Source organism: Moschus berezovskii, chromosome 4, assembly GCF_049115385.1.
Source record: "Moschus berezovskii isolate FMDL1 chromosome 4, NW_MosBer_1.0, whole genome shotgun sequence".
Taxonomy (NCBI): domain Eukaryota; kingdom Metazoa; phylum Chordata; class Mammalia; order Artiodactyla; family Moschidae; genus Moschus; species Moschus berezovskii.
Window position 1 is genome coordinate 115,475,663 of NC_142463.1, and position 19,915 is coordinate 115,495,577.

General features: G+C 42.7%; 1 protein-coding gene across 1 annotated transcript in view; it reads right to left on the reverse strand.

The window, feature by feature from the left end:
* Nucleotides 1-4,667: 4,667 nt before the first annotated feature.
* The window catches only part of COPA (coat protein complex I subunit alpha), a 45,002-nt gene continuing 29,754 nt past the window's right edge, over nt 4,668-19,915 (reverse strand). The window contains exons 14-33 of the mRNA XM_055401565.2: nt 19,137-19,219; nt 17,906-18,045; nt 17,117-17,202; nt 16,863-17,001; nt 13,898-14,060; nt 13,653-13,799; nt 12,737-12,926; nt 12,519-12,614; nt 11,277-11,365; nt 10,990-11,113; nt 10,017-10,106; nt 9,743-9,852; nt 8,887-8,964; nt 8,657-8,725; nt 7,990-8,126; nt 7,578-7,764; nt 7,379-7,489; nt 6,677-6,838; nt 5,596-5,790; nt 4,668-5,348 (exon numbers count right to left, since the gene is read on the reverse strand). Coding sequence (XP_055257540.1) covers nt 5,289-5,348; nt 5,596-5,790; nt 6,677-6,838; nt 7,379-7,489; nt 7,578-7,764; nt 7,990-8,126; nt 8,657-8,725; nt 8,887-8,964; nt 9,743-9,852; nt 10,017-10,106; nt 10,990-11,113; nt 11,277-11,365; nt 12,519-12,614; nt 12,737-12,926; nt 13,653-13,799; nt 13,898-14,060; nt 16,863-17,001; nt 17,117-17,202; nt 17,906-18,045; nt 19,137-19,219 — 2,456 coding nt within the window. The 3' untranslated portion in view covers nt 4,668-5,288. The remainder of the gene's footprint in view (nt 5,349-5,595; nt 5,791-6,676; nt 6,839-7,378; nt 7,490-7,577; nt 7,765-7,989; nt 8,127-8,656; nt 8,726-8,886; nt 8,965-9,742; nt 9,853-10,016; nt 10,107-10,989; nt 11,114-11,276; nt 11,366-12,518; nt 12,615-12,736; nt 12,927-13,652; nt 13,800-13,897; nt 14,061-16,862; nt 17,002-17,116; nt 17,203-17,905; nt 18,046-19,136; nt 19,220-19,915) is intronic.

A 19,915-nucleotide genomic window follows, 5' to 3' on the forward strand; every position in this document is an offset into this window, starting at 1 on the left:
GCTGTGGGTATGCCAAATTGGGACAAACTGCCAGCGAGCCACCAGAAGCTGTGCGTTTGTAATCAATAAGGCAGTTACGGCATACCCAACATGGCAGTTTTCTCTCACTTCAGTATTTTACCCACATGTCACCTTCTCTGAAAAGCCTTCTTTGGCCTCACTAAATAAAACTGCAACCCCTCCCACACACATACAAATCCTGCCCACTTTCCCTCCATTTTTCTCAACCCTTACCTCTATTTGACGTACTATATGTGTTACTTATTTATCATTTCTATCTCCCCTTAAGCCCTTTGCAATTTAAGCACGATGATGGCAAGGATTTTCATCCGTCATCTTCACTGCCGCATACCTAGCTTCTGGGCTGGGGATTAAAACTTAGGCATTCGTTGTCTACTCCTGCTCTCTCAGATCCTAGAGGCATGTTTTTCTGCAGAATGTACTGGCTATCTCACATTTCCGGTACCCCATTAAAACTATCACAGGGCCAAAAACTTAGAACTCGATATTAGCCTAATCAAATCGGTTAAAAAAACGACTCTTGGACTTTGAATTAAGCAAAAATGCTACTGTAGAGTTACCTTTCCTGAACAGAAAAGCATCTACTTGTGCTTTATTGACTACGCCAAAGCCTTTGACTCTGTGGATCACAATAAACTGTGGAAAATAATCAAGAGATGGGAATACCAGACCACCTGACCTGCCTCCTGAGAAATCTGTATGCAGGTCAAGAAGCAACAGTTAGGACATGGAAAAGCAGACTGGTTCCAAATCGGGAAAAAATCCACCAAGGCTGTATATTATCACCCTGCTTATTTAACTTATATGCAGAGTACATCATGAGAAACTGGGCTGGATGAAACACAAGCTGGAAACAAGATTGCCTGGGGAAATATCAATAACCTCAGGCATGCAGATGACACCACCCTTATGGCAGAAATTGAAGAAGAACTAAAGAGCCTCTTGATGAAAGAGGAAAGTGAAAAAGTTGGCTTAGAACTCAATATTCATAAAACTAAGATAATGCATCTGGTCCCATCACTTCATGGCAAATAGATGGGAAACAATGGAAACAGTGGCTGACTTTATTTTCTTGGGCTCCAGGATCACTACAGATGGTGACTGCAGCCATGAAATTAAAAGACACTTGCTCCTTGGAAGAAGAGCTGTGACCAACCTAGACAGCATAATAAAAAACAGAGACATTACTTTGCCACAAAGGTCCATCTAATCAAAGCTGTGGTTTTCCCAGTAGTCATGTACGGATATGAAAGTTGGAGTATAGGAAAGCTGAGCGCTGAAGAATTGGTGCTTTTGAACTGTAGTGTTGGAGAAGACTCTTGAGAGTCCCTTGGACTGCAAGGAGATCCAACCAGTCAATCCGAAAGGAAATCTGTCCTGAATATTCATTGGAAGGACTGATGCTGAAACTCCAATACTTTGGCCACTTGATACGAAGAACTGACTCCTTGGAAAAGACCCTGATGCTGGGAAAGATTGAGGGCAGGAGAAGGGGACAACCGAGGATGAGATGGTTGGATTCATCACCAACTCGATGGACATGAGTTTGAGCAAGCTTTGGGAGTTGGTGATGGACAGGGAAGCCTGGCGTGCGGCAGTCCATGGGGTCACAAAGAGTTGGACATGACTGAGCGACTGAATTGAACTTCCCTGACCTATAGCCTTTGCTTTACACAGAAAATCGTGTGTAGTTGGGGGAGGCTCAGATAAAGACAACTCCAGACATCCCTTCCCTCCTCTGGAATTGTTCTGTTTAGATCTGCCAGAGTGCATCAACTGCCTTAGACAAACCTACTTTACCACTTAGAGGGCATCTACTGTTGTTCAAGATCCTATCTGGGGCACCGTGGAGGACAGAGAGATAAATTAGGACCAGCCCTTGCTGTTAAGGTAGTTGACTGGGCCTTAGGCTGGAGGTAGGAATAGACATACACACAGTAAGTATGGCCAAGGTCATTGTCTTTTTTTTTTACCTTTTTATTTTTTAATTTTATGGACATGTATTTATTTTTATTTTTTTTAATTTTTATTTTTTTTAATTTTTATTTTTTTAATTATTTTTTATTGGAGGCAAATTATTTTACAATATTATATTGGTTGGTTTTGCCATACACTGACATGAATTCGCCCCAGGTTTACGTAAGTTCCCCCTCCTGAACCCCCCTCCCACCTCCCTCCTCCCTTTATCCTCCCTCTGGGTCATCCCCGCACGCCAGCCCCGAGCATCCTATAACATGCATCTACCCTGAACTAGTGATTCGTTTCACATATGACAACATACGTGTTTCAATGCCAAGGTCATTGTCTTATAAGCATTCAGGATAAAGTATAAAATTTAAAAGGGAGAAACCACATCTAAATGAAAAAAGTCACTTCATGACTTTCATCCTTAGCTTCCTAAACACACTTGAGTACTGTGTCAAGCAGCAGATTAGGTACTTACTCTTTTCTTGACATATAGGGCACATACTTTTAAAGTCGTACCTGTGCAAAAGCTGCTGTGATCTTCCAAGCACAAGTACTGTAACTTGGGAAAAACACTCTGAACTAGAGGTCAGAAGACCTAAATGCTAGTCTCAACACTGTTATTAAATTGCTTTGTTCAAAACCCCTCTCCACTCTAGGATTATTACAAATATGATTTAAAAAAAAAAAACATGAAAGCTGAAACTCTAAGGTTTTCTTCACTTCTAAACTTCTGTAATCTAATTCTTCCCTGATTAATCTCTTTCTCCCCAGCAGCTGTAACATCTATTCCAGGTTAACTCCAAACTGCTTACATGTGTCTAATACAACTGTAGTTATCACAAGCACATGTTACAGGTATTTCTATTGGCTTTACATTAATATAGTAATATAAGTATGCTAATAAGGAAAGTATCAGATAGCAAATGAATTAAGATGGAGTTGAAAATAAGCATGACTGTTCCATTTCCTAAACTTGCTGTACTATTTTGTCTAAACTTGTTTACTTGTATAAATTTACTTACATGGTTGCACGGGGTCTCTGTTGACGCGCACTTTCTCTAGTTACGCAGAGCGGGGGGCTGCTCTTCAGTTGTGCGTTGCTGCTGTTATTGTGGAGCACAGGCTCTAGGTGTGCAGGTTCAATAGTTGTGGTGCATGGGCTTAATGCTCCGTGGCATGTGCAGTCTTCCCACACCAGGAACTGATCCCGTGTCTCCTGCATCGGCAGGCGGGTTCCTTCCCACTGCACCACCAGGGAAGTCCATTAAACTTGCTTTACTACTGAAACGCCCAACACCTCATCTCAGCATTTACTCATCTCCTGCCTTTCATGTCTAGTGAACATTGCTGCAAGGGCATTTTATAGCCTTTTCTTTGTGTCACTCTCTTGATTAAGGACATTTTTGGTTCTCCAGTTTATTAACCAGCTTCAAATTCTTGCCTGGTATTCAATTATTTCACATTTATCCATTTTGTTTCCCAGTTGGTGATGGACAGGGAGGCCTGGAGTGCTGCAGTCCATGGGGTGGCAAAGAGTTGGACGTGACTAAGCTGAACTAAGATTATGTAAGCTTCATGAGGATTGTCCCCTTTTTTCATATCCCTTAGTTCAGAATGTTTATGTTGATATGCAAAACTAATTTTATAATTTAAGTTTTAAACTTAAAAAAACTTTTACCAAAATGATCAACTTGCCTAGGTTATAGTAAGAATGTTTATAACTTGAGAAACTGTTATGAAATTAGTATGCAAATTTTTTGAGAAGGTAGACTTATTTTGGGGATACTATGTTTAAGCAAGCATCTTTTTAAAAAAATTTTTAAATGTGAGATCTTAGTTCCCCAACTAGGGATTGAACCTGTGCCCCAGAGTGGAAGTACATACAGTCTTGACCACCAGGGAAGTACCAAGAAAGCATCTTTTAAAGCTAAAAAGATACATAGGCCTGCACTCTTTGACACAGGAATCACACAATTCTAAGAGTTTATCCTCCAGACTCACTTTCCCCACCTGTACAATGTATGTTCAAGATGTTCATCGCACCACTGTTTATAATAGTCAAATATCAATCAAAAAGGATATCCATCAATAAAAAGGCAACTTAAAATCCTTACGTAGGATAGGGAATAGGGGGATAGGGAAGAACACATTGACATCTGCTTGTATATACATTAAAAAAAAAAACCTCTGGCAGAATTTAAGGAAGCTAACAATGGCAGTTGCCTGTTTTGGGGAAGGTGATAGGAAATGGGTGGCTAAGGGAAAGCAGAGGAGGAAGACATTACTGAATAGCTTTCTAAATTTATTGACTTCTGAACTAAATGTGCTGTTTATTGAAAACGTGAATTTGAAATGACAGTATATATTTTAATCAAAGGTACATTATGTCACTCTACCAAATTAATCTTATTACATGACAAGCAAAGTATGTTGTACTATACACAGTGTATTACTAATTAGCAACAGATGGAAGGTTACAGTCAACAATGGAATAGGGAACTACTTGCTTTCTACTATTCTCACAGCAGTTTACTTTAAAAACAAAAAAATCAATGGGTATTCACTACCTTTGTAATTAAAAATAATTATTGAAGGAAAGATATCTGCTTGGATGGGGCAGCTACATCAAGTAAGGAGGAATGTGAGAGTGTCCAGGAAACAAATGACAAGCCACAAACTCTCATAAAAATCTACTTTATTTTGTGTGAGAAACAAAATACAAGAAAATACAAAGAATAAATACAAGATTTATTCTTTGGAAAGAATAAATCAACGAAAAGTGATATGCATTTCTGGGAAAACAAACAGTTTCTTCTCAGACTTTAAGTTTCTGGGCACGGAGAGGCTATATCTGCCTAGGAGTTTAAATGCCCAAGGAAAATGGGGATGGCTAAGAGTTTGCTATGACTGAGTAAAAGATGCTATTTATTACATCTCATTCCTTTCTAACAAAAGGTACACATGGGGTGGAAAGGGAAAGGATAAATATTGAGGAATTTACTATTTAAATGTTCATCACAAATGTTCTTTGAAAGATCTACACTGGGAAGGCAAGGCTAAGTGTGACCACAACTATAAGTCACCTTGAGAAGATGAAAGGTTCTCAGAGGTTAAAAAAAAAAAAGTCAGGTTTAGACACTCTGATTAGTCACACAAGAAGAGAAAAGGACATTAGATTTTAGGGCAGGGAGAACTAAACACCAACATGAAGTGTAATTAAGGAAGAAGGAGCTAGAAGAATATAAAGACTGGCTTTCTGTAGGAAACATGGTGTTTGACCCTACACACAGAAAGGGGCCTCAGCGAAACTGCAGAGGGCTGATCCTTAAACCGATCACGTCTTTGCCAATTTCTGTCACCTGTGGAAGAAGAAAAAAAATTAGGGGTCTTTGAGGGTGAGAAGCCTGGAGAGTCTACTCCCTGCCCTCCTAGTGAGCACAGGAGAGTGCTTTGTTGTTACTGATTGGTATGGAGTGGTGGGAAGTTCTACCTTTCTCCGATGACACTGCCTTAAGGTGTGAGGTGGGAATACAGGACAAAAGGACCAATTGCCTTCTTTCCCCTTCCCTCAATATTCTAGATTCATTTCTCAAGGACAGTGCTTACCGTAGTGACCTTGCAGATCTGACCTTTAAACTCAGGGGAATAGCAGGCCCCACTGAGCGGACATTTCTCCACTGGCTTTCCACGGTAGATGGGCCGATAAGACGCAGCACAGATGTCGAAAGGGTTGTGCATGTCATAATTGAGCTGACAGGCATCTGTGGGGTTTTTCTCACAGGCAGACAGGATTTTGCGGGTCTAAGGGAGGGAAGGAATGTTTTATTTAAAAGGACTGAACACTGCACACCACAACTCAAATGATCTCAACACCGTGGTTTAGTAGTTTCTTTGATGCAAGATGCTATTGTACTGAGTGAATACAGAAAACGTCCTCCGCACAGGTAATATGAAGGAATAATAATTGCCATTCCTGTTGTATCAGGGTTTTCCTTTTCTGTCCCAAAGTGGCCCTATGGAACTAGACCCATAGTGAAGTGAAGTGAAAGTAGCTCAGTCGTGCCCTACTCTGCAACCCCGTGGACTATACAGTCCATGGAATTCTCCAGGCCAGAATACTGGAGTGGGTAGCCTTTCCCTTCTCCAGGGGATCTTCGCAACCCAGCGATTGAACCCAGGTCTCCTGCATTGCAGGTGGATTCTTTTACCAGCTGAGCCGCAGGGGAAGCCCAACTAGACCCATACTTCTCCACTAAGTCTGAGAATTCTTAGGGTTAGCCATGAGAGGGTTAAAACTGGCTTTCACTGCCCAAATAAAAAAGCTTTCAGAAAGCACAAGTAATGGGACATGTATATATGTGGAGGTAGCTGCTGTTGGTAAGGAGAAACCTAGAGCTTAAGGACAGTTCAGCTACAGAAGAGCTATTCGATGTCACAGGTCACACTCTCACAGTGGAGCCAGGTCTGAGTAAGGTATTTGCTTAGTTTCCAGGAATAAAAGGGGGTCTTCATGCCATAAAGAGGTCCTCATCCTCTGTATGTAAGCAGAGGATGGCATCTTGTTGGCTCTTTTATTGAATGCTGTAATACAGCACTTTGTTTCTAAGACAAGAACCTTGGTCTTCGACCCCCTCCGTGTAAGAGGAGATCCAGTTCTCCTATGCTCACTGAAGGAGTTCCCAGATACCTGTTGAGCCACCTCCGGCTTGGGCCCGAGTTCCAACAGGCGCCGAGCAAAGGTGGCAGCAGTCTTAAAGTTCTTGAGCTTGAAGAAGAGGTTGAGGGCTGTACGCAACACCAGGATCATGTGCACTGGCTGCAGGTTTGAGTGGGTGAAATAGGCTGCCATCTGGTGGACAGAAGGAGGAACGTATGTCAGGTTGATGCTAAAGCTAGGATAGATCATTTATAAGTTGTCGCACATGCATTAAAAACACAACAAAACAACCAAATAAAAACCGGACTGGCGGCTATAAAACAGAGAAAGATTCTACCTCCTAGTTATAGAGAACTTATGGGATGAGGAAGAAGGGTGGAGAAATACATTCAACTGTTACAGAAACAGGCCCAAATTTCTCTTACTCCCCATACTGAGACCTAAAGAACTCAGACTCCATAGAGGCTTCCCACATGGCACTAGTGGTAAAGAACCCACATGCCAGGGCAGGAGAGGTAAGAGACCCTGGTTCAGTCCCTGGGTGGGGAAGATCCCCTGGAGACGGAAATGGCAACCCACTCCAGTATTCTTGCCTGGAGAATCCCATGGACAGAGGAGCCTGGCGGGCTATAGTCCAGAGGGTCGCAAAGAGTCGGATGACTGAAGTGACTTACTATTCATTCATTCAGAGGGTAAAAGGGAGGATGCCTCTATACTGTTCAGAGGTCTTACCTCACAGATGCGCTTCTGCTGCTCTAGAGTTTCTTTGGGCAGTTTCTTCCTTTCTATCTCCATGGACAAACCCACAATGTACTCACGGCAAATGGTGATGAGCTGCTGAGCCTGGAGAGAGGGGACAAAAGAAGGTCACGGTACAGATGCAAGACTGGGGGCTGCCGAGCACTATGGCAAGCTGCCAGACTGCTCTCACCTCTGCAATCTCTTGTTTGTTGTCCACAACAAGAAGTGGCACGCTGAGTAAAATGGAACGGAATTTCTCCACAGCCTCCTCAAACTTGCCAACGGTGGTGAGCTGGTAGCACAGCTGCAGCCGCTGGATGAGGTCATTAAGCTTCAGGCCCACAGCTGGCACGCCGTTCTTCAGCCCTGCATCCTTCCTGAGACAGAAAAGCAGAAAGAAGACAGGATGGTTAGGAGCCCACCTCAACCTAACTTCCTCTGGAAACATGATCACAACAGCCTACAGTGAAAAAGCCAGGGTGGCAAGCCAAAGATCTTTTCCTACTAGGAAACATCAGTTCTGGGACAATGCTGATATTCCCTGAGGCTACCATCTGAAATATCTCCCACAAGCTGGAACAGAGAGAAGTAAGGGGCCTTACCAATTGCGATTAGGATAGCCATACATGGAGGGCAGGCAGGGCAGAGCCTGATAGGTGGTCCGGCCTCGGGCATAGGTCTGCAGGAACAGTTGCTTGTAGGGGCCAAATTGGGTTACCCCTACTTGGTCGTGAAGGAGCTGGAATACAAGAGGAAGGAAACATAAGGATCTGAGCTCTGCTAGTTAAAAACTAGCTGACCCTGGGCAAGGTATTTAAGTTCTCTCTACTTGGTTCTTCATCAATAAATTATATTTAATTATAGGATCTACTTCATTTAATAATACCCATAAAGCATTCATGGTAGTGACTGGCAAAAAGCCAAGATTAAATGTTGCTGGTTGCTGCAGCTGTTAGTACTGTTATTGCTACCATAGCATATGGCTTAGTGTTCAAAGCATACACCTGTTCATGAAGGGGTGAAAGGTGCTGACTTCACTGATGAGCCCGAAAGCAGGCTATAAACCAATGGAAAATGGCTGGAAGAATCCACTTTAAGAGATTACCAAGCCGTACCGAAAGCAGATAAGAGGAACACCAAGGGCTCCCATGATACATACACACCTCTGCCCTTGTGGGTATAATAATTTCCATCTGGTTAAGATGAGTCAGCCATCCCCCTGGGACCCCAGGCACATTCAGTGAAAGCCAAGGTAACTTTAAGACTCACTCGCATGGCTGTTTCAAAAGAGCCGGCTAGGATGTGATCAACTGGAAGCTGAGAGTTATTACACCAGATCTAACAAGGAACAGAAAACCCAAGACAAGTGAAATTTTGCTCTTTCTCTTCCCAACAATCCTACTCTGTAACAGAAGAGTGTCAATATTCTTTACACATGTAGTCAAGTATAGCCACCTCAGAAAACACTTATCCCTACAGGGCTGTATTTATCTGCTTACCTGAGCTGGGCTGGTTCCCTTGGTTGGGGGCACAAAGAACCCATCCTCAGCCCCACCAGCTGCCCCAGGGGGTATATCCTAGGGGAAAAAGAGAAATGAGTCATTTTTTAAGCCATTCAAGCAATTTGTCCTGATCAGTTCAGTTCAGTCGCGCAGTCGCATCTGACTCTTAGCGACCCCATGGACCGTGGCACACCAGGCCTCCCCATCCATCACCAACTCCCTGTCTACTCAAACTCATGCCCACTGAGTCAGTGATGCCATCCAGCCATCTCATCCTCTGTTGTCCCCTTCTCCTCCCACCTTCAATCTTTCCCAGCATCAGGATCTTTTCCAATGAGTCAGCTCTTCACATCAGGTGGCCAAAGTATTGGAGTTTCAGCTTCAGCATCAGTCCTTCCAATGAATATTCAGGACTGATTTCCTTTAGAATGGACTGGTTGGATCTCCTTGTAGTTCAAGGGACTCTCAAGAGTCTTCTCCAACACCACAGTTCAAAAGCATCAATTCTTCAACTGATGCTTCAAAAGCATCATATCTTATTCCCAGCCTCTGCTGGCGAGGGGTGATGGTTGTGGAAGATGATTCTCAAAATAGTAGAAATTTCAGTAATTGTAACAAAAGCTATATACCAAAAGCTCCAATTCAGACAAAAAAGCTTGCTGCCTTTTCATAAGCTGCCACTGCACAACCCTAGTTATGTTTTTCCGTCTTTCAAGTGGGAGATAAAGAGCAGACTAGGAGGATCTAGATCTCCCTTCTGCGGTCCTTAGGACAGGGGTCGGCAGGTGACAAGGCCGCTGGCCTCCACAGGGGGCAATGGAGAGAACCATACAAGGGTGAGAATCCCACCTACCAGTTCAGGAGGGAGCTCCAGATCTTCTTCCACGTCCCAGCCACCTCCTTCTTCTTGTCCCTTGCCAAGAGCATCATCCCCCAAACCTTCTGTAGCCTCCACAAACCCATCTGTAAGGAAAATCCAGGCACAAAATAGATTTGCAACATGACAATTTTAGCCAAGGCAAGAATAATGTTGGGATCCCATGGTCCAGAACCCTGCAGAATGGCCCACAACCCAATCCCACTCTAAGCAGCCCATCTGCCCAGAACAGCCGAGATGAGCATCTCACCTTCATCCAGCTGCAGCTCGGCATCCTCTCCCCAGCCCTCAGTACCAACAGTGTCAATGTCAATGTCAGCAGCCAGCGCACCTCCCTTCCCTATAGCGGGAAGGAACAGACAAGAGCTGGTTACAGTCGGTTAACTCTGAGATACGGCCTCCTCTGCAGGCAAGATGTATTCCTACAGAAGCAGGTGCCAGTGCTTTGTCTACTCACTGTTTTTGTTTATTATTTGTTTTTGTGGTATCTATGTTATGCTAACTTGCAGGTTAGCATAGGTTTCACAGAACGAAGGAATAGAAGAGAGATGAAAACAACTGACCTTCCTGCTACCAAAAACTGCCTCTTAAACAGTCTTTTACTAACCAGCCTTCGGTACCAATTCTTAGCATTTCTTGCTGAGATCTTTGCTAAGTTAGCACCATTACTGTGTAAACAGGGTGTTAGGACAAAGGTTAGAGGGGAGGATATGGAGGAAAGAGCAGCGCTGGGCACAAAATGGCCAAGGTCTATTTAGGTAGGCTCTCAGTTGCCAAGAAGCTCGGCAGAAACAAATTAGTAAGCTTTTCCAAGAAAACAGTGTAAAGGTAAGAGTGGCAGTGGGTATACTCACATGACAGAACTGAGGTAGCTGAGGTTTGTATCTTAAGATTGTTTGTCATGAATGATAAAACACAGAATGGAGAGTATGACTACGTATATGGTAAAACCTAAGAAAATACACCAAAGTTAACAGTGGAGGTTAGAAGCATGAACTAAGAGACTTCTTTCCCTCCTATTTTCTGAATTTTCATGATCTCAGCCTGCTTTTATTCAGTTTTTAAAAGACTGTACAATAACTCTGAATGGCATCTCAGTGCTCCAGGAGGCCTCGCACAGGAAAAAGAACTGGTGGAAAGGACAGAATGGCTAAGGGTACTCTAGAACAGTTTTTCACAAAACAAGCACACAACAAAAATGTTATGGAAGAGTGGACATTTACCCTTGCTGGCAATGGAGCCCTCAAAGAACCCTTTGGACACAGTCAATAAGGGCCAGTTGGTATCCAACGGCATGATAGGTGCAGGTGGCTGAAGCAACTTGGCATTAGGGTCAATGTCTGGGATCTGGAAGGCAGAAGAAGGTTAAAAGCAAACAGCTCTCAGGAACATTGTAGGGGAGGTTGTGGAGCTTCCTTTGATCTCAGTGGGAGTGACATTTGTAAGTTTAAATAGCCCCAAGATATCAGAGTTAATCCTGTAATCAGAGACACTTTACATAAAGACTCACTGTCTCCTTCTCTGGGTCAAATGTCTCCTTTAGGCTCTCAGCTTCTTCGTCTAAGCCGTGGGTAGCAGCTGTGAGATAGGCCAGTGACTCTGTGAAGAAAACAGACTTTGTGGTAAAGGTACATTTCCAAGTGTACCCCCATCAGCGTCCTGATGTCAGTCTCCTGGTATTCAAGTCCTGGCATAATCCGCTTCCCGTAAGTGTGGGCTGGACTTACTGACTCACTTCTAATCAACAGCACATGGGAGACATGATGGGATGTCATTTCTGAAATTAGGATACAAAGATATGGCTTCATCTGAGGTGCCCCCACTTGCTCTAAGGGAAACCAGTATTGTGAACTGCCCTATGGAAAAGCCTACATAGCAGAAAACTGACGTCTTCCAGCAAATAGCCAGTGGGGACCCAAGGCTTGTCCACAGCCACACAGTGAACGTGGGAGTGGATCCTCCTCCACTTGAGCCTTGAGAAGTCTGCAGTCTTGGCCAACACCTTGATTGCATCCTAATGAAAGAGAGTGAGCCAGAGGCACTCGGCTAAGTCATGCTGCAAACTGAGATAATCAATGTTGATTGTTTTAAACTATTGTTTTTGGACAACTAGCTATACAGCAATAAATAACTAAAACAGTTGCTTATCCTTAAGATCTATCAGTGTTAACAAGAACCTTGAACTCATTCCTTTCTCTTCTCTTTCACATCCCACATCAGTCCCCTTCAACAAATTATGTTGGTCCAAGCTTTAAAATATATGCCAAGTCTGACCATTGCTCAGCTGGTCACAGGTAGCACCGTGGTCCAAACCACATCTTTCACCTTTCTTATTCCCTAATGCATCTCAAGTGCTAGAGTAATACTTGGTATATACAGTGGGTTCTCAAAAAATATCCCTTAAATATAAAATAAATAAATATATGAGTGAAACCTCCAGACTTGAAGTAAATAATAAAACTAATGGCATTCAACCAACTGCATTTACTATAGCATCTGCTCCAGGACCTTTTAAAACCCACTTTCCCCATGATATTGGCTATTTTTCTACCAGTGTCTAGACAAACTATATTTTCTGGCTGTCCCTCTGTTTGGCTTTGAAGAAAGTCTTCTGAGCGTGGTAGGAGCATGTGGTCTCTTCTGAAAAATGTGCAATGAAGGAAAGCCCCTCACCGCTATACATGAATAACTTGCCATAAAGAAAGTACTTCCTAAGGCCGCCCCCCACCCCATGTGAGTTCTGGATACTTACTCTGCCCACAGTTCTTCAGGATCCGCACCCGCTCAGACACATCTCCCAGGTAGAGGGCATTCTGATAATGGCCACTCATGTCCTTTCGGATCTCAGCTGTACCAAGACAGTAAGAGGCACTAAGTTAGGTCTTCTCTCTCAAGTTCTCTCTTGCCTCCATTTGCCGTCTTCCTCCCCACAAGGACCCCTCTTCCCATCCTTAGTTTCTGGGGTCTCACCAATCTTCATCATCTTGCGAAGTTTCTCTAGGTTGCCAGTGATAAGGTACAAGAAGGACAGTTTGTCAAAGTTTTTGGTGCGCTGATAACACATTTCCACAATCTGGTGGTTCCCCTGTAGTAAGGCCACCTCTCCCAGCTTTTCCCAGCAGTTCTTGTCATCCAGTGCTTTGGCTGCTTCCAGAGCAATCTAAAGAATCCCCAGGATTAGAGTTAACAAGTTGGCGGTAACTATGACTGAAAACCAGGGTCTGCAGTCAAAATGTCCATCTCTAAATAAATCTCCCAAGCAACCCTTTATACTTCATTCTGCCTAGCTTTGCTTTCAGTAATTCTACTGAAAATTCAATCAACAAATAGGATCCCTTAGAATCCATGGATCGAAGTATCACATCACATTATCCTCCTCCTCAGAAATTTACAACAAAATCATCTTCTAGCTGTTGCTGATTGCATACAGTCAATTCGTGCTTAGCTCTATTTCCTATCTGCCAGGTCTGACGAACCATGTGGCTCCTCAGAAGTAATGGAGGAAGGAAGTTCAGAACTATTTCTGCCCATTTAAAAATAATGTTTACAGACTCTAGACCTCAACATTTAGTAAGTGTTCCTTCATCCAAGCAGCCAATCAGCAAATCAATGTCAAGGAAACACTCAGATTTTTCAAATTCTATGCTATCATGCTTCTGTTGTAAAAGTTATTGAATTCAGACTAACTCAGAATGAAAACAACAGTAGAAATGCTGTGGCAGAAGCAAAAATGGGCAAATAAGCAACAGGAAGAAGGCTCAACAACTTAAAAAATCCTAAAATTCATTACAATGGCTGAAGAAGCAAGCCCAGAATAATGTCTTCCCTCTGTAACCCCGCCACCTTCTCTACAACAATATGGGGCTTATAACCCTGCTTGTCTCACCTCAATGTTTCCACACTCCAGTGCTAGACTAAAGCGAGTTTTCTCGTCCTTGACGAAATGCAGCGCCACTTCAGGGTACCCCTTCTTCTGAAGGTAAGCAATGATGGACTGGCCTACAAGTTTGGCGTTCCTCACCATGTGCAGCACCTAGGCATGTGGGGCGGGGTGGGCAGGAGAGAGGTCACTGCAGGAAGAGAGGGGCACTGCCTCCCTCAGTACTCCTAACACGCTTCCTCACTTCACACCTCGTCATACTTTCTGTTGATCAGGGCCAGTTTGAACTTGAACTCAGTGGGGTCAATGGTGAGCACCCGAGGACGACACTCCCTGTCCAGGCAATACACGTTGTTGCCCTTCACCCGCGTGACGTAGATAGGTAAATCCAGAGTTCGGATGATCCCATAGTCCCTAAGAATAAAAGAGCACAATTTTCAGCGAATGCATGGGTAAATCCAGCCTATACGGAAGTAAGACAAGTCTAGGACCTAGTCTTTTATCTTCTCATTACCCATCTCTCAAGTGCCATTTGAACAATGGTATAGATGCGAAGTGGGTCAGAAAAGAGAACTAAATGCCAGACTGACTTAATTTATTCTCTTGGGTGAAGTGGGAAAAGGTGGGGCAGATGGTATGCTTTCTCTTTATAAGCTAATGCTCTACAATCTCAGAACCAGACCTGAAAGTTAAAATCACTAAACCACTGCTGCTACTGCTTAGTCACTTCAGTTGTGTCCGACTCTGTGGTGCTGGGGACTGTAGCCTGTCAGGCTCCTGTGTCCATGGGATTCTCTAGGGAAGAGTCCTGGATTGGGTTGGCATGCCCTCCTCCAGGGGATCAGCCAGACCCAGGGATTGAACCCGGGTCTCCTGCACTGCAGGCAGATTCTTTTACCACTGAGCCACCAGGGAAGCCCTGCTAGACCACTATGAACAGTTAAATCCTTCCTTATAAGCTATAAGTGAAAGTAGAAGACAGGTACATGTGAAGACTTCTGACATACAAAGAAATGATGCAAAGCATGTAATGTTTTAAACTAAATGAAAATTAAAAGTTCACAAATGAAAACATGACTATAGCTAACACAATACTTGAAGGATAATTTATAGTGTTAAGTACACACATATGAGAAGAATACTCAAAAATTAATGAGCTCTATATGTTTAATATTAGGAGAAAGACTAAAAATAAGTATCCATCTCAAAAATTTTATTGTTCTTTTAAAAGTTAAAGAATATACTTGGAAGGAAAAAAATAAAGCCATAGAAATTAATAGAAAACAAAAATACAATAGAGAAGTTAAAATTATTTGAAAATAGCCTAATAACTAAAAATAAAGTGGAAAAGATTTGTGGACCTACTATGGCAACCCACTCCAATATTCTTGCCTAGAGAATTCCACGAACAGAGAAGCCTGGGGGCTACAGTCCCCAGAGTCACAAACAGACACACAATTGAGAGACTAACACTTTCACTTTCTTTTACCAGATGTAAAGACTTACAAAACTGTAACACTCAAGACAGTGCAGAATTTGATCACAGATAGACAAAAGACCACAAGAAAACAGATCTTTGCATTTCTGTAAACGTGACAAAGATGGCTCTGCAGAACTATGGGGAAAAGTTGGTATTTTTCAATACATGATGTTGGTATAAAACTGAGTGTTCCTTATGAAAAAGAAAAGCTGGGCCCACTACACCTTACACCATATACAAAAATCAACTTCAGGTAGATTATAGACCTAGATGCAAAAGGCAAAACTATAAAGTTGTCATAGGAAAAGGTAAAAGAATGTTCTTATGATCTTGGAGTCAATAAAGATTTCTTAAATAGGACACAAAACTTGATATCCATAAATGATAAGATGCATAAACTCAACTACATTAAGAACTTCTTTTCATTAAAGGATCTCAAAGGAATAAAAAAATATGCAGCAGAATGGGAGGTGATATTAGTATTTGCAACACACTGCCATCACAAAGGACTGATACTCAAATAAATAAAGAACTCCTATAATAAAAGAACATGGATAACTTATTTAAATGAAGGATAAAAGCCTTGAACAAAATTCATAGGAAAGGAAATACTGATGGATGGCTAAATAAAAAAAGTTGTCCAGTCTCCTTGGGAATCAGATAATAGCAACGTAAAATTACAAAATACATATCTGCCAGTGAAAAATGAGTCTGACAAAGAGCAAGTGCTGGCCAGGGTGACAAGCCAGGAAACTTTTATACAATGCTGGGGGGACATGTAAATTGCTAAAAGCACTCTTTCACATTAGTGAGCAAATATGAAGATAAGCATGTTCTGCTGCTGCTGCTGCTAAGTCACTTCAGTGGTGTCCGACTCTGTGTGACCCTACAGACGGCCTCCTACCAGGCTCCGCTGTCCCTGGGATTCTCCAGGCAAGAACACTTGAGTGGGTTGCCATTTCCTTTTCCAGTGCATGAAAGTAAAAAGTAAAAGTGAAGTCGCTCAGTTGTGTCACAATTCTGCTTACGGGAAACACCCTAGAGCAATGTATGTGCGTACGAACCACAGTGCATGTAAGAATGTTTAAAAGAACACTGTTCCTAACAGCTAAAACCTGGAAATCACCCAACTGTCGGCCTAGCGTAGAGCTGACAAACTGTGCTATATTCAGATAACAGTATTATATAACAATGAAAACAGTAAGTTTATAACATGGATGAATCTTACAAACAATATATTGAGCAAAACAAGCAAAATATGAAATAATATATTCAGCATGATCTAATTAATGTGACGTTCAAAAGCAGGCAAAATTAAATCATTAATGATAAAATAATAGCGGTAAAATTGCAAAGAAAAGCAAAGAAGAAATTATAAAAGTCAGAATAACATTTTCTTTGTGTGGTGAAGAGAGAGAGTTGTGTTCAATAGGGCACTACATGGCAAAGGGAAATGTTCTATTTGTTAACTTGGGTGGCAGTTACACAGATGTTCATTATAAAACTGTTTGCTATTTCATATATTTATAATCTATATAATTTTATATATTTGTGTCATATTTCACACAATTTTAAAAGAGCTGAAAAAAAGAATGTTCTGATGCCTCCAGCACATATATGCCAAACAATGCTTTTCCATAAGGACAGTCAAGGAGGGCTTCAGTATGTCTCTTGAGACAGGATAGGGATTTTAAGAGCCACTTTCTTCCATTCTGTATTTCACATAATTAACTTACCCAGTGGTGACAGCATATTTGATGTGGTTGCTTGTGGTATAGATAAACACCCCACTCTCATCCCAGGCCCCACTCTTGACACGAATGTTCTCATGAATGTTACACAGAGCCTCCAGTTTGCGGTTACAGATCACAATGGCTGTAAGAGGCATAGGACATGAGTGTTCTGCTGGACAGGGTGAGTGAAGTAGACTGGCAGGGATGGGGAGGGAGGGGTTGGTCTCTAAATCAGGGTGGATATGATGAGGACTTACCATGTTTAGCCAGTAGCGCTACATGGGACATGTCTGCTGACCAGATAACGTATTTCACCTTGGAAATCTTCACAGATGCCAGAGTCCTGGGATAGAGAGAAGGGAAAACGTGAGTGGGCCTGATTCCCTTGTTCCAGGTTATGATTTACCTCCTTCTCATCTCCAAATTAATGTAAACCCTAATTTATTTCTTTTTTAGCATTTAATTAATTTTTTAACACCAAAAACATTTTGTACTGGGGTACAGCTGATTAACAATGTTGTGGCAGTTTCAAGTGAATAGCAAAGGGACTCAGCTATAGATACATATGTATCCATTCTCCCCCTAACTTCTTAATACCAAATAAGCAATTTTGTATTACAGTTCGGTAACAAGTATTTTGGCTCACACTGTACACTGCCACCTTTCTCAACTCCCTGACCCTCATTCCCAAGTGTTATTAAGAACGTGTATATGTCTTATTTTCACCACTGTACCATAAGCTCCTTTAAGTATAGGAACTATGCCATTCATTCCTGTAATCCTATTATTCTAAGTCCCAAGAGCAATCTTTGTTCAGATAAATGCTCAGAAAACAAATTAACAAGCCCCTTGTAATGCTTCTGTGTGTGTGTACAGGATGGAGGGTGATCACAGAAGGAAAAAAGTGGTGAGAAAAAGCCTTGGAATTATAGCACAAAAAGTGGCCAAGCCACAAGTCAAACTCACTTGGGGAAAAAAACTCCCACTAAAGACTTCCACTTTCCCCCACTATAAACCTGTCTGCTTAGGAACATCTGACATGTTACCGCTTCTGCTGTACATCAAAGAGCGTGATGGATTCTGCATCTCGAAGCAGGAGGTTGCCTGTGCCAGCATAAAAAATCTCATCGCAATTAGGCACCTGTACCTTTTTGGTGATCTCATTCTTCAGATTCTTGATCAGAAGCTGAAATGAGTATAAAAGGTGGGGTTAACAGGAATAGATGTAAGATGACGACAGGTGACAATGTTCCTTAGCAATTATTCCCCAGCTTTGATAAACCAAGTATTTTGGTGTTTTTTTTTTCTGGCTGTCCAGGTCAGTCACCACTATATGTAGACCACTCTAGCTAAGATCCTCTTGATAGGGTCTTAGTAGCTTTTGTTTTTTCTTCAACTGAAATATCCTAAGAATTCTAACTAAAATCTGAATTCCTTAATCAACCAGAGAGAGAACAGAGCACTTCTGGGGCTTAAATTTTTGTTAAATGTTTTATCAAGAGAGCTTTGCTTAACTTTTTTTAGAATCCATTACATTTTAAGTACCAACAGATGTAGTAGGATAAGGCAGAGGATCTACTCCTTATCCAGCTCACCTATTTGGGGAGGGGGGCTGGGCTGGGGGACAGGCCCAAGCTGCACGGCTTGCGGGATCTTAGTTCTCTGACCAGGGACTGAACTCTGGCCCCAGCAATAAAAGCACTAAGTCCTAACCACTGGACCGCCAGGGACTTCCCAGCTCACCTATTTAAAATCTGATGTTTTTTGGCCCCTGTGTTATCAAGAGTGAGTTTAGCTTGGTTCTTAAGCCCAGAGCCACAGTGATCCTCCACCCAATCAAATCAATTTTAAGGCCTTTTATCCCCAGGGAGTATGGGGTAGAACTAAAGAGAAAGAGGGCTTCCCTGGTGGCTCAGACAGTAAAGAATCTGCCTTCAGTACAGAAGACCTGGGTTCAGTCCTTGGGTCGGGAAGATGCCCTGGAGAAGGGAAAGGTTACCTACTCCTACTCCTTCTTGCCTGGAGAACACCATGGACAGAGATGCCTGGCAGGCTGCAGTACGTGGGGGTCACAAAGGGGACTAACACTTTGTTGTGTCCGTGGGCACACAACTAAGGGACTAACACTTTCAGTTTTTTTAGGAGAAAGAAGCCAATACACAAGGAAAACAGCGGCCCAAGGGAGAATAAGAGAAAAATCATGCTCTTTATTTTGCAATACAGAGGTCACTGCCACCACACTCCTCAAATTAATTTCCCTTTTTAGTCTTAACTCACCGAATGCATCCGATCTAGGACAGCAAACCGATTTCGAGCAACCCAAACAGCTGTCAGGCCTGAGGACCGTTTCCCTTCAGGAGCTAAGAAGAACAAAAGCAAAGGGCAGGAGCATGTGGTAAGCTACCGGCAGGTGACACAGTCAGGTGCCATGAAGCTGCCAGTCTTGCTGGCTGCCATGTTGGCTTTGCCAGTTCAGCTGCTTCCTAACTAATTCAGCCATAACCTGAGGCTATTGTCAGGGACTTTTCCCCACCAGTCCCCTCCAAACTCCAACCTCTAGCCCTGCCAAGCCTCTTTTCTCTAGGCCAAGTGATTTGAGCCAACACCATATACTGGCAGAGAAGGACCACCCATCTTGGGAGACAGCACACTCCATCAAGCTAACGAGCAGGGCCTCTCTGGCCAAGCTGTGGTACAAAGCAAGCAGCCTGTGAGTATCTTGGACCTCCTGTCTCAACAAGCTAGAGGAGAGACAGAGCTCTCTCTCCAGGACCCAGCTGCTCTGCTGCTTTTAACATGCAAATAGAGACCTCCTAGTACAGCAGGGTGGGGCACACAGTTCCTAACTAAATCCAGGCAGCTCTATGCTGGGCAGAATTTTGCACCACGTTGTTGCTCCATTAATGTCAATCAATCATTCTTAATACCAGGAAGAAAGTTACAAAATGCTTCTCAGTTTCCAAGTATTTCACTGACTAATTAGAATTCTAAATAGGCACTCCACCCTCTGGGAAACTTCAAAGGGGATACACATTAGGATGCACTAAATACTCTAT